Source organism: Dermacentor silvarum, chromosome 7 (genome assembly GCF_013339745.2).
Source record: "Dermacentor silvarum isolate Dsil-2018 chromosome 7, BIME_Dsil_1.4, whole genome shotgun sequence".
NCBI lineage: Eukaryota > Metazoa > Arthropoda > Arachnida > Ixodida > Ixodidae > Dermacentor > Dermacentor silvarum.
In genome coordinates this window covers 154,217,329-154,230,743 of record NC_051160.1, presented here as the reverse complement: position 1 = coordinate 154,230,743, position 13,415 = coordinate 154,217,329, and the positions used below count along the sequence as shown (strand labels likewise).

General features: G+C 46.0%; 1 protein-coding gene across 4 annotated transcripts in view; it reads left to right on the top strand.

The window, feature by feature from the left end:
* Nucleotides 1-13,415, top strand: part of LOC125947023 (uncharacterized) — a 180,633-nt gene that overhangs the window by 161,262 nt on the left and 5,956 nt on the right. For all 4 annotated transcript variants that reach the window (XR_007468077.1, XM_049671294.1, XM_049671295.1 and 1 more), the window contains one exon: nucleotides 8,669-8,772. Coding sequence is in view for 3 of the 4 variants with exons in the window: in XM_049671294.1 (XP_049527251.1) it covers nucleotides 8,669-8,772 (104 nt within the window). In the remaining variant the exon portion in view is untranslated. The remainder of the gene's footprint in view (nucleotides 1-8,668; nucleotides 8,773-13,415) is intronic.

The window sequence follows — 13,415 nt, the reverse complement described above, 5'->3', positions numbered from 1 at the left end:
TTCTAATGATTAGGATCCCCTGTGAGTAATTGACCTTGATAAACGTACTCATTTACAGACTCTAGAGGCTGACTGGCGACCCTGGATTCTTGTTCCCTTGCTAGGCGTTATCCTTGTCTTTTCCATATTCATCTTCAACCCCACTCTTACACTTTTTCCTAGTGAACTAAACAAGTGGACTTGTCTTCCTTGAAGAAGACAAGTAAACTTGTCGAAAGGTTGGTGCGTGCTCTCACCTTTTTCTCGTGTTGCTCATCGTCTTAAGTTTCCATCTCCTGCGTTCTCGTGTTTTCAATCATTTCTTAAAATTCGTCTCCATTGCTGCTGAATAATACAATGTCATCTGCAAACCAAAGGTTGCTGAAATTTTCGCCGTTGATGCTCACTCTAAGCCTTCCCAGTCTACGAGCTTGAATACTTTTAAGCATGCAGTTAATAGCATTGGAGGGATTGTGTCTCCTTGCCTGACCCCTTTCTTGATAGGTAAGTTTCTACTTTTCTTGTAGAGAACCAAGGTAGCTGTGGAATCCTTGTAGATACTTCCCATGATATTCACGTATGCCTCCTGTACTCCTTCATTGCGCAATGCCTCTATGACTGCTGGTATCTCTACTGAGTCAAATGCTTTTTCATAATCTATGAAACCCATATAAAAAGGTTGATTGTACTCCGCAGATTTTTCGATTGCCTGATTGATGACATGCATATGATCCATCGTAGAATATCCCTTCCTGAACGCAGCCTGTTCTCTTGGTTGGCTGAAGTCAAGCACTGCCCTAATTCTATTGAAAATTATCTTGGTGAATATTTTATACAATACTGAAATCAAGCTAATGGGTCTATAATTCAATTCTTCAACGTCCCCCTTCTATGGATTAGTATATTGTAGGCGTTCTTCCAGCTCTCTTGTACACTTGAAGTCGTGAGGTATTGCGTATAAAGGGCCGCAATCTTTTCAAGCATTATATCTCCTCCATCTTTGAATAAATCGACTGTTATTCCATCTTCTCCAGTAGCGTTTCCCCTGGTCATGTCTTGCAAGACCCGTCTATCTTCATCGCTAGTTATAGAAGGAGCCTCTGTATCCTGTTCATGACTACTTCGAAGGAAGTAGCTCTGTTACTGAACAGGTCAGTACAGAATTCTTCCGCTGCTTTTCCTATATCATCGAAATTGCTGATGGTATTACCCTGCTTATCTTTCACTATGTTGTCGAAATTGCTGATAATATTACCCTGCTTATCTTTCAGGGTAATATTATCAGCAAGTTCAATGTCATTAGCAAAAGTAATAGTATATTCGCAAAAATTACAAGCCGATAACCTTCACGACCTTACAGTGCATGAACATTGTCACTGTTAACAATACTGCCTTTCTGTAGTTCCATTATTTATTTCATGCGTAGTCACACGGTTTCTGAAAAAGACTGATCATGCGAAACCTAGCTCCTGTCTTTTAGCAGCAATATATTTCCTACTGTCTGCTGTCCCTGCTTCGCTGAATCTATTAGAGCCCAGCTTTTAAAGCCAGACCACACAGAGCACAGTATACACGTCTCACTAAGCTTAGAGGTGAGTGTAGGCGTCTCCGAGTCCGTACGCGTGTGAAGAACAGAAGGGCTAGTAGCCACACGATGCGTACACAAGTGAGCGCTTCACTGCGCCTAGCACAGTGCAGCTAGAATCCCCTTGGCGGGTAACGTTCGTGTTTAGGTATTAGCAAAGAAGTTTATTGTTAACTTGTGCAAGAAAGGCAATCGCTGATTGAGAAATTTGATACCACGGTTCGAGCACGATCGCTAATGAGACTGCCCCGCGTATGACAACCGTATAAAACTTTGAGCACTTGCCTTTTACGGCAGCCTTGCGCATCACATTTCTCGGCAACTCGGCCAACAAGCAGACAGTCACGTGCTTATTTTTATGGTGCTTGTTCTTCGCAACGGCAGGCAGAGCCTCAACGTAGTCGACTAGCGGTTGATTATTGATAGCGTCCATCGTCTTTGTTCGAAATGGAATCAGCGGGGACTCGCGGAGACTCAGGACGATTCCGAAACAACAACATGCTTCAAAACCCGCACCAGAAGTTTACATGCCGGTCACATGACGATGGCGCACAGGCTACCACTTGCATCGTCTACGCTTAGAATGATGCTTAAAATCAAGCCCTGGGGCCGTATTCTGAAACGTTCCATTTCGGCAAAATTTCTTTTTACGCTTTCAGGCGCGCGCTGATTGGCTGGTTGAGCAAAATTCAATGACGTCGGGCTCAACCAGCCAATCAACTCATCCCATTTTGCTAAAACAGCCAATCATCGCGCGCCTGAAAGCGGAAAAGAAATTTCGCCAAGTGGAACGCTTCAGAATACGGGCCCCTGCCTGACGCAAGCACAGGCTGCGCGTCTCCCTCTCAAGACGCGGGGACAAGCGCGCACGGCCTCGTAAACGTGCGACGCCTAGTGAAACGCGTACGATAAGCCGCGTGTGGTTCGGCCTTTAGGCGCCCATTGTGCGGCGAGCGTCCGCGTACTCGGCGTAGCCGAGCGAACGAGCACAGTGAAGGATGAAAGAGCGAATGCGGAACCCAACGGGTAATGAAAGATGGCGAGAGCGAAGAGAACAAGAGGAGGAAAGCGGAGGAGGAGGGTATGGCGAAAGCGTTAGAAGAAAAGCGTAGTGCCGCACAAGACGAGCTGTGCGGCGTCGATGGCTACGATATGGTGCCAGAATACACAGCGCTGCACGAAATAGATTGTTCGCGCCGGCCAATTTATTGTCACGTAGTAGTGACGGTGAAGAAAACAGTAACAAAACTGTGAATGACGAAACGGGCTCTTTATTGGGTGAACCTGTGCCCACAAAAGCAAGTTGCACTCGAAGCACAATGACAGCGGCGAACGCAGTAGGCGATCGTCGAAATCTGGTCATCGGAAAAACGCGTCGGCTTTTATACATGAGTCATCGAATGTTCCAGAGTAATCTCTGGGGTCGGTGTGTCTTCCAGAAAGTACTAGACAATTCGCCTCGCTCACACAATCAGATTACATAACCGTCGGTGGCAACAGATGACGGATAGAAGCATCATGCAATAACGTTCGAGAAACTTCCGATACATGCAGGCGCGTCCTATGCCGAGCGATAACTTTAACATTTTTGAACCGGTGAAAAGCGGTCACCGGTGAAAGATAAACAAGTACGCGTGTCAATATCGCGAACTGAAAACACTTATAGAGCTGCGCTCTCATTTGAGATTATCGTAATCGCCTGTTTTTTTCCCATTGACTTTGCTTTGGTGTTTGATTCAGTTTGCCTTAAAATCCACCTTCTAAGGAAACATGCACGATAACTACACTCCAGTGTTAAAAATTAACTGTTTCTGTGTGTGTGTGTGCTTGTGTGTGTGTGTGTGAGTGTGTGTGCGTAATCGCATACGCTCCATAAAAGCTACAGCAACGCTATGGCTCACGCACGGGGGTCTTCTACACGGACGCATCCGGCCCGCATCACGGCGGGTGGTACACGGCCGCTGTTGTTCACCAAAACGTACCTATTCAGGGGCTCACCTTACGAGCACCCGACATCACACACACGGAAGAAGTCGCCATAGCACTCGCCGCAGCGGAGCCCGCATCTCGGATCATCATTACCGACTCGCGGAGTGCGTGCCAAAATCTCATCCGAGGTTGCATCACTGAACGCGCAGCCCAAATTCTTAAACGATGCTACTATCTAGATCGCCCCAAACCGCGTACAATCATCTGGACCCCTGGCCATACAGGGCTAGGTGGAAACGAGGCTGCCGATGCCTCAGCCCGCGCTCTAAATTACCGGGATCCGCGTCACCCTCCATCGCCGGCTGTTCCAGCACCAAATCCGGCTACATCCTTCAAACAAATCACGGCCCTGTACAAATCGCACAGGCTCAGATTACCACCACAGGCATCGGGCCTAAACTAGGCGGACGAGCGCTGGCTCCTCCGTCTCTACACCAACACAGTATTGTGCCCGTCCATACTCACACACATTAACCCGGCATTCTCCGGGGCCTGCCCACACTGTGACCATCCGTTCGCGAACCCATTTCACCTGGTGTGGGCCTACCCATCAAACCCGGCGGTCCCGCCACACCCCTTCTCATTCCCCCCCTACCCGAGAGAGCTGGGAGGCTGCCCTGCTTGGGTACTCGACCCTGGAGGATCAACGCGCCCTAGTGACCCGAACGCGTGCTGCAGCAGAAGCCACAGGGGTTCCGGACTAGGGAGCCCTCCTAGATTTTGTGAAAGGCCGGCCCTTAAGGCCGTCCCCAACTCTCTCATGTCATCACTCAATAAAGTTTTAGGGGCGAAGCTCCTTAGGGTGTGGGTCTGTCCCTCCTCTTTAGTAGTAGTAGTAGTCGTCGTAGTAGGTAGCCACGTCTACTTTTATGAGAAAAAAAAATTCCGAGAGCTGTGGCCGTAGCGGAATCGAACCAGGGACCCCTCGCTTCTGAAAGCGTGTCGCTAACCACTACGCCACGAAGCGCACATGGACAGACGCACCACGATGGCAATAAATACCCAACATTAACGAAAGACTGCGCGTTTCTAACGCGTTTGTGCTAGCGCGTTACGGCCCGTGCAAGAAGCTGGTGTAAGACGCTGTGGCCTCTCCACCTTACCCCCCGTATTCATAAACGCTGATGGCGTCGGCAAACGCGGTGCACGTTCCGGCATGTGTAAACGGCTGCGTAAGACGCTGTGGCCTCTTCCCCTTAGAGTACTGCACGTTTCTAACGCGTTTGTGCTAGCGTCCCCTTAAGCGGGAGATGGTGCAATTATAATGAAGGGCGCTGTTATAAAATAGGAATGACGTCACATATGGCGCGTGTCATTGGTGGAAGTCAATCGTTCGATTTAGTGCGGCGAGACTGGGCGAATTACACGGAAGATTCACGGTTTACCGATGATTCCCTCCGGAGCTTCGCCCACTCATCATCATTCACGCCGTGGATATGCGGTTGTTTTCACCACCACCACCGTAAAAGCTCATGTTCGATGATTCTCGCGTCTGTCCTATAACATCCAACGTCCCTCAAGGATCTGCATTCGGTCACACACCATTCGCCATGTAAACTAACAGTTTAGATCGTCCTACATTATAACTTATTTACGTATTTGCTTTTTGTGGGACTTACTTTATTACGAACTTCTTCATGTCAAGCTGTCTTGCAGTGCCAGCTATAGTGAAATATTTGGCCTTAGAAACCTACCCTATTGCAAAACCCAGTATCCAGTGCCCAGTGTCATGCCTGGTTATGGGCCCAGTGTCGCGCGCTGGATGCTGGGACGCTGGCAAGGCGCGGCATACTGGGAGGCTCTGGGCTTGAGGTACCGGTGCAAATTGCAGCTCTACAGCGAGAAATACGTGGTGCCTGGCTACCTTATATATTTTTCGAATACAAAAAGAAAAAGAGAGCGTTGTAATGCAATAAAAAAATAAAAAAATAAGTTAAAACCAAAAATACCCAGTAGGATTCGGTCGTCCGGCCTACAGATGCCAATCCGAGTATTATTCCACTACGCCACGGTGATTCGTGATTACGGATTCATGATTACGGATTCATATTTTGCCATGTCAACGCGCAGACACAGTTGCAGCTTGGCACAGACGTTTCGCACAGACATGGTAGATGCGATATCGCCTTCAACTAAAACTTGCGCCTCTATGAGAACGAAAAGGCTGTTGTCCGTATGGCATAGCATGCCTGGAAGTGCTGCAACACTGATTTGCTTTTGCGATTGGTATATTAACTACGAAAAAAGCCTTAAATTAACCGCCGACCCGGGATGTTGTACGCGCTGTTACTGCCGATTTTGACAGCCGTTTCTTATTCTTCGCGCGAAGGTAATGTAACATTTTCATAGCTCCACAATGCTTTTCAATCGACACGTATGTTTAGTCACATGTCTCTGTCAGAGAAGCGGTCGGTTAATGCGGCTGGAAGCCTTCCACGACAGCACATATAGGTATGTTTATAACGTGTCATATCGGCGCTCATCGTTTGTTCTGCTGGCACTGTAAACACGAAATAATGGTCTGTTTAAAAAAGTTGTCGCAGTTTCACCTGAAAGGTGAAGCATCAATTGCGATAGCAAATTTGTAGAGAGCTATACGGAGTAATGATAGTAGCTTTATCAGCTGTATAAACTTGGAAATGCAGCAGCACCGGCAACACGCAGAACTGTTGTCGACGCCGTCGGCGTTTTGCCCGCGTTCGCACAAAATGCGTGCGGCGTTGGTGACTGTTGCCGGAGCCTCTGATATAAATAGGCACTTGGTGCCGCAGCTAAACGTGGCCTCCCTTCCCTCCCCCTCCCCCCCACGGCCTTTCGTGCGTCAGAAGAAGGCGCGTTTGCTCTACATATATAGTGATGGTAAAGGAGGAAAGAGACGCCTACTTCTGCAGCCCTTAATGCGTTCACTCCCCGTGAAAGCGTGCGTCCCTCGCGCCCTTTCACTCGCACATACAGCGTTCGGCGGCAGAAGATAGCGCCAACCTTTCCCTTTCCCTCAAGAACCACTTATCATCGCGCGGCGACGATTTCATCTCCTTTGGCGCTGAGCCGTGCTCCCTCAAGGGCTGCAGAAGATAGCGCCAACCTTTCCCTTTCCCTCAAGAACCACTTATCATCATCATCGATTTCATCTTCATTGACCTCATACGGAACCTCACGGCGATGGCGACGCCGACGGCAGAAATCTGCTTTGGAGTGTCCATATAATTGCTATCGCAATAAAACACCGATGGGAAAGCTGAACTACCGAGTGATTTATATTCGTTATACTTGTTAGCCCAGACGGGCCGATAGAGTGTAGACGGACTCGGCGGGTACGGTAGGCCTAACCTTCGGTGGAAGCGAACGATCTCGGTGGGGTACCTGGCGACTGGGAAAATGTTTGTATTTGAGCTTCAGAACCTTTTACCTATTCTTTTTACTACGCCAGAGAAAGTGGAAGCGCACGAATTGCCGCAGCATTGTTGTCGGTGATATAATATCAATGAGCGGCAGGCTTCCTGAGGTCCGTTCGAACGCGTCTGAACGGCTGCTGGGTTTCGTGTCGACTGTACAACACCTATGACAACTCGCAGTTATCGATTGCGTACAAACTACTAGAAAACGAGGCGTTATCTGCGTTTGCGTAATTGCGTTCACGAATACAGCTATCCGCACAGTCAAAAGGGAAATGTACAAATCGAAAGTGATCTGAAGTGTCGCATATGCATGGGCTAGCTCACGCACCTTTATTCCTAGCTGCAACATCGCCGACACGAAACAGACATTTATGATACCAAATTATAGCGCTATTTAGGAGAGGAGTCTGTTTTTTGTACAGGAGATGCCCCTAATATTGTATCAAGCATTTAATATTTAACAGCGCCTATACTCCGGCAGTGCGGCACAAACGAAATCCAGCGCACTTTCCAGTACGAGCCAGCGAACTCCTAGCGACAACCAGCGCGTGTACAGCGCACACCAGTGCGCCCCAGCGCCATAGCAGTGAATCCAGTGTCTCGTCCAGTGTGACCCAGCTCTGATTCAGCGATCTCACCAGCGTCGCAGTGACTCCCAGCGTGCGGCAGCGTCCCCAGTGCCATCCAGTGTTAAAAAACGTGCTGGTTTCACACTGGAAGGCCCTGGAAGCCGCTGGTTTTTGTAATAGGGTAATGATCACTAATTTATTGTAATCCGAACTACTGGACATATTGTTCGTCCAGTGCTCTGTAACTATTCCCCGTGTAACATCTATAATACCTTGGTGTTTATGTTTGCGAGAATCTTTCCTGTATTAACCGAAGCAGCAGTAATGGTTGTCGTTTACTGGGTAACATAAGCCATAACTTTTCTCTCGCTCCTATTAATGCAATGTTATTGTTCTTAAAACATTAGGACGTTTGAAACTTCACTAGGCATCATCTAACGAAAACAGAAATATTCTTTCCTAATCCCTTTGCGTTGAATCTATCCAACACCGCTCTATTCATAATATTCTGTCGAACTATTTTCTCACAGGAACTGTCACAATATTAAAATTTTCCATTTACGAAAGGGTTGGCTTGATCGAAAAATTTCATCAGCCCTGTCTTTCCCAAAATCTCTACAACTTCAACGCTATTAACTATAACTTGCTTTTCACGCAACCTTTATATATTTCTCGCAATAACCAGGGCCGCCTAAAATCAGGTGTACGTAACTGTCCAACTAATAAGAATATTAATTAATTAGTCCTAATGACAAACAGGGACTTGAGGGATGCTGGTTTCAACCAGCATCCACTCTGTCATCGACGTCCAATTATTTCAATACAGACGTTTCTGCTCACTTCGTGTTATTATACTAAGCTGTTCTTCACCTACCAATCTTGCTCTGTTGCGTCCCTTCATCGACAGTAAATAAATGAAAGAAGTAAGTCTGCGGCGAATGAAAATGCCGAAGTCTGCTCATGTTAAGGGGCACGAGGTTAAGCAGTTGGGGAGAATAATTTTTTCTTGAGGATGTGCGACATTATCCCGGATATGCTGCATTATTTTGCTACTTCTAATAAAAGATTACGAATTCATGATTTCAAATCGTGTAAATAGTTCGTAGAATTAAACATGGCGGAGTACTTCATACTGTATTTCTTTGCAGTAATTTAACGCTGCAAATAACTCCGGAAGTGACAGTGAACAGCCAAACACAGATTATTGTAGAAGGTGTGAGAAGCACTGGACGAGGACATGCTTCAGCATCGAGTAAGTACTTAAAACAAAAAAACAGTTTCCGATAAGTGTAAAACTTCGCTATAATTATTTCATGCAAAATTTTACCTGACCACTGAAGTAATTTGCAATATTGGCACCCCGCATGTACCATACATCAGTTTCATAAAAAAATTGTTGCAAATGGAATTTCCTTGATTGGTGAAGATCAAGGTATTGAATTTCAAGTAATCAAACAAGCGATATATTTTTAGGTCAGTAGGCAAAAGCGCATGCTGCGCATTATAAAATTATTTGTCCAATGCACTCAAAGATTTACACGGTTGTTTTCGGCGGGATGTTTTGTAAATAGCATTCTTTTAAAATTGTCAAATGTGAATAGCATTTTCGTGATAAGATGTCATATCAAGAAAAAATGAGTGACAAATTTTCGAGGTCGCGCTTACATATGGGCCCATGTTCAGGGCTCCGCTGCAAGTACGGAGTGGGCATTGAGTGTTAAAATAAATGGTCCTAGGAAATGAACAGAAAACATCCAGGACCGGTTCGATTTTGAGTGTACTGTTCTACTATTGTGTTGGTAATTCTGCAAACGTTTGAAGAAATAGAGGTATTACAACGGCTCACTAATAAATAAGATAATGCGTGTGTAGTTACTTAAATGTTTTTGAAAATGATATGGCTAACAATAGTAGAAACAAATGAAATAAAACTTGTCAAACTTCCTTAAAAACCGGCTCACTAAGGCTTAAGGGTGCCGTATTATGAATTATTACTGCACACAAATAAAACGTAGCCAGTTGCAACTTTCTATGGGCCAACCATATTTGTTGGCCGTTCTAATGTTAGTTTTAAAATACACATCATGCAATTAAAGCAAGTCATCAAGAACAAGACTTATATCAAAGTATTAGCCAACGGCCCTCGACGCGGCATGGTTTGGATGAGGTTGTGTGGTCATTTGGAGAGGAATAGAACGGTGCACACACGCTGCAGAAAATGCAGGGGATTGTGATGTCGGACAGACCGGTAGTAACTCAGAAATAGATACCGAGCACGTGACGGGTGACGGTTATCTGGTTTACGACGTCGAGTGAGGCTATTTGTGCAGTGGACACTTCAAAGAGGAAGAGGAAATAAATTTATCCCGAAAAACAAAACCCACGGATCACGTTGGCTTTGGTTTGTATAAATATATCTTTCAGCTGCGACCGGAGGCCGCCTAGAGGAGGGGGGGTTAGGGGTGCCAGAGGATATCCTCGGTCTGGGACTCCTGTGGGACTTTTACTGACTCTCGGGACCACCACACCAGCTGCCTCTGCTCACATGGCACCTCAACTTGGAATATTCACCCCTGTATTCAAAGTACCACATAGAGCGGAAAGCCGTTGGTAGGAGGCAGTCTCATGGCCACGCGAAGGACAAATCTGGTTTTCAGGAAATTTAAGTTCAAGCGCGATTATCAGTATCAAAGCGCCGCCAGCACCACTGCTTACTAGCAGTAGTAGGCCAACGGGGCTGAGTATGGTAGATAAGATGGCATGTCTTCCTGCAATGCTCAAATTCACAATGGCGGGATACACTTTTAGCAACTTCCATTATTTCAGCCATGTATTAGGCTGCTGAATACCCAATTAGTTGTGGTGAACGATTCCATAACTTCGTGCGTTATATAATCTTCATCGTTGCATTCAAACGTTGACAGCCGCTGTATGAGTAGTGCTGTAAAAGGAACCTGTTGCAAATTGAAGACCCTATATTACGTATGTGAAGTACTTGTGCACTGTCTGCTCAACGAACAGCAAAATTATTTACTGCGTTGGTTGTAAGACGTGCAACACTTTGTTGCCGATGAATTCCCTAGTATACCTTATTTTCTATTCGTAGGTGCGTGCGTGTTTTCGTTTATAGCACCCGCCCTGACTTGCGGATTGATAGTCTGCAGAAGGCGTCAGTCTTCGCTAGAAAGTTATGGGTGAGCTTTACATCACAAAGGAGGCTAGCAACCCAGTTCTTAGCGCAAAAATACTGGCAGGTACTAGATGGCAGACACATACAAGCGATGGCCTCAAAGGTTTTGCACTAAATACAAACTAACATACCGCACGGCAATGGCTGTAACTGTACGCTTACAAAACCTAAATTTTTCCAGCCACTTTATTCGTCTTCCATCGCTCTTCTTTAAGAACCTGTCCGACTCAGTAATATGTTATCAGGCAATAATAAACGTGCGCCCTCCTTTGCAGTAGCTCATTTATTCTCGCAGACATTACGAATGTCGCGTACCTTGCATTCATGAGCCAAATGGACAACCTGATTTCTGGTAGTATGACGCTTGTGACGCTTGATACACTGGATAGGCCGCACTGATACGCAATTGCATAGCAACTATTATTGCTGCTAAAGTGTCTCTTTACCTACGATTCTCATTGTTTGGTCATCTATTTAAGCTAGCATCCTCTAATAGCGTAGTGAGACAATGTGTACACTTTTAAGCAATGTTCATTTCATCTGGTCCGTTACACATATCTTTGCACGCATATTGCTCGACTTTTCACTAGAGTAAAGTAATGTTCCACGCAATGCTAGACATATTCCTCTGGCTATAGTGGTATCGCTGGCTCGTGTTAATTCGATCCTTGCTGGAATGCACGACTTGGTCGAATTATCCAACACGTCCTAATTAATAAAAATCAGCAGAATGAGAGATTACAAATGTGTAATTTATTCGTCGATGTAGTCTGGAATGTGAACCTGGCAACATTCCACACGCGCGCCCTATCGAGTGAGGCTAGCTTAGCAGGGCCATTTGAAGAATTATCAGGCACTGCCTGGCATATTAGCGACCTTAGTGAGGTCAGAAGTACTGCTGAGGCTTATACAGTGCTGACTAATGGCCACGTCCTCTGCTACAGAGGTCTTCAAGATAAGATAGAATTCGGGGTAGGATTTCGAATCCATAGGACATAGCGTGCAACATTGATGAATTCTAGAACATTAATGAGAGGGTAGCAGTCGTCGTAATAAAGCTGAATAGAAGGTATAGAATGAAGGTAGTACAAGCCTACGCCTCAACCTCCAGTCCCGATGATGAAGAAATAGAACAGTTTTATGAAGATGTTGAATTAGCAATGAGAAAGGTGCAAACTCAGTATACTGTAGTCATGGGCGACTACAATGCAAAAGTGGGGAAAAAGAGGCTGGTGATCCAGCAATTGGCAACTATGGCATCGATTCTAGAAACACTAGAGGAGAGATGTTGGTAGAATATGCGCGGAAAACAATAGGCTCCGAATATTGAATACCTTCTTCAGGGAACGCAGCCAAAGGAAGTGGACCTGGAAAAGTCCTAATGGAGAAACAAGGAATGAAATAGATTTGATACTCTCTGCAGATCCCAGCCTAGTGCAGGATATGGAAGTGCTAGTTAGGGTAAAGTGCAGTGACCATAGGTAAGTGAGGCTTAGGATTTCTCTCAATTTGAAGAGAGAAAGAGTAAAATTAGTCAAGAAGAAACAGGCCAACCTAGACGCAGTAAGGGTAAAAGCAGACCGTTTCAGGCTGGTGCTCACAAACAAATATGCAGCTTTAGAACAGGAAGACAAAGACAACATAGCAGTAATGAATGAAACAGTGACTAGGCTGATCTCAGAAGCAGCAATTGAAGAGGGAGGTGAGGCACCAAGGAAACCAGTAGGTAACCTCACCCAAGTAGCAAAGGATCTAATAAGGAAACGGGCAAACATGAAAGTGTCAAACTCGAGAGATCGGATAGAATTTGCTGAACTGTGGAAACTGATCAACAAGATGAAAGTAAGGGATATCCTAAAATATAACGCTGGAAAAATTGAAGAAGCAGTAAAATACGGACTGCAGCTTGAAATCAGTGGGAACAAACCTTGGCATAGGACAAGATGTATGCACTGAAAGATAAGCAGGGTAATATCATCATCAATTTTTACGCGATCGCGTTAAGGGCCCCGTGTCACAGAAAATCCAGTGTCGGCGTCGGTATTGGCGCCCGCGGCCGAGAAAATCATCCCCAACCACGCAGGCCGTCCAAATATATTTAGGTATGCCACACCATTCTATCAGTAATGTTGCTCATACCTTGTCTTGCATTCTTGGCAAAGCTATTCCTCGGAATTTTGAGAATGACAATCCACAAACAAATGTCATGAAACAAAACACCCACAGTGCATGCCTTTTATGTTAAATCTTCTCAGACAGAAATATTAAAAGCACGAAACAAAAACGGAAACCTGAAAATTATGAAATTTCTTTGGCGTGGCTGTGCAATATCTCCGGGATCGCCCCACGACAAAGGCCGCGTTTCTACCAGAAAGCTAGCTTTCGTGCACAGCGTTCGCCGCCAGTGTTTCCCGGTAACCATTACGGTTGCTTAAACTGCAGTTGTCGGGAAGCGTGAGCAGCAGTCAGGGATCTTTGAATGCTATCGCGTTCCACTCCTAAAAGCGAAGCTTAAGCGTCTTCCCAATTTGGGAAAGGGAAAGGTTGGCGCTATCTTCTGCAGCCCTTGAGGGAGCACGGCTCAGCGCCAATTGATAGAGTGGAGTCGCCGAACGCTGTATGTGCGAGTGAAAGGGCGCGAGGGACGCGCACTTTCACGGGGAGTGAACGCACGGCGGAGAACAAACGCGCGTTCTGCGCTGTGC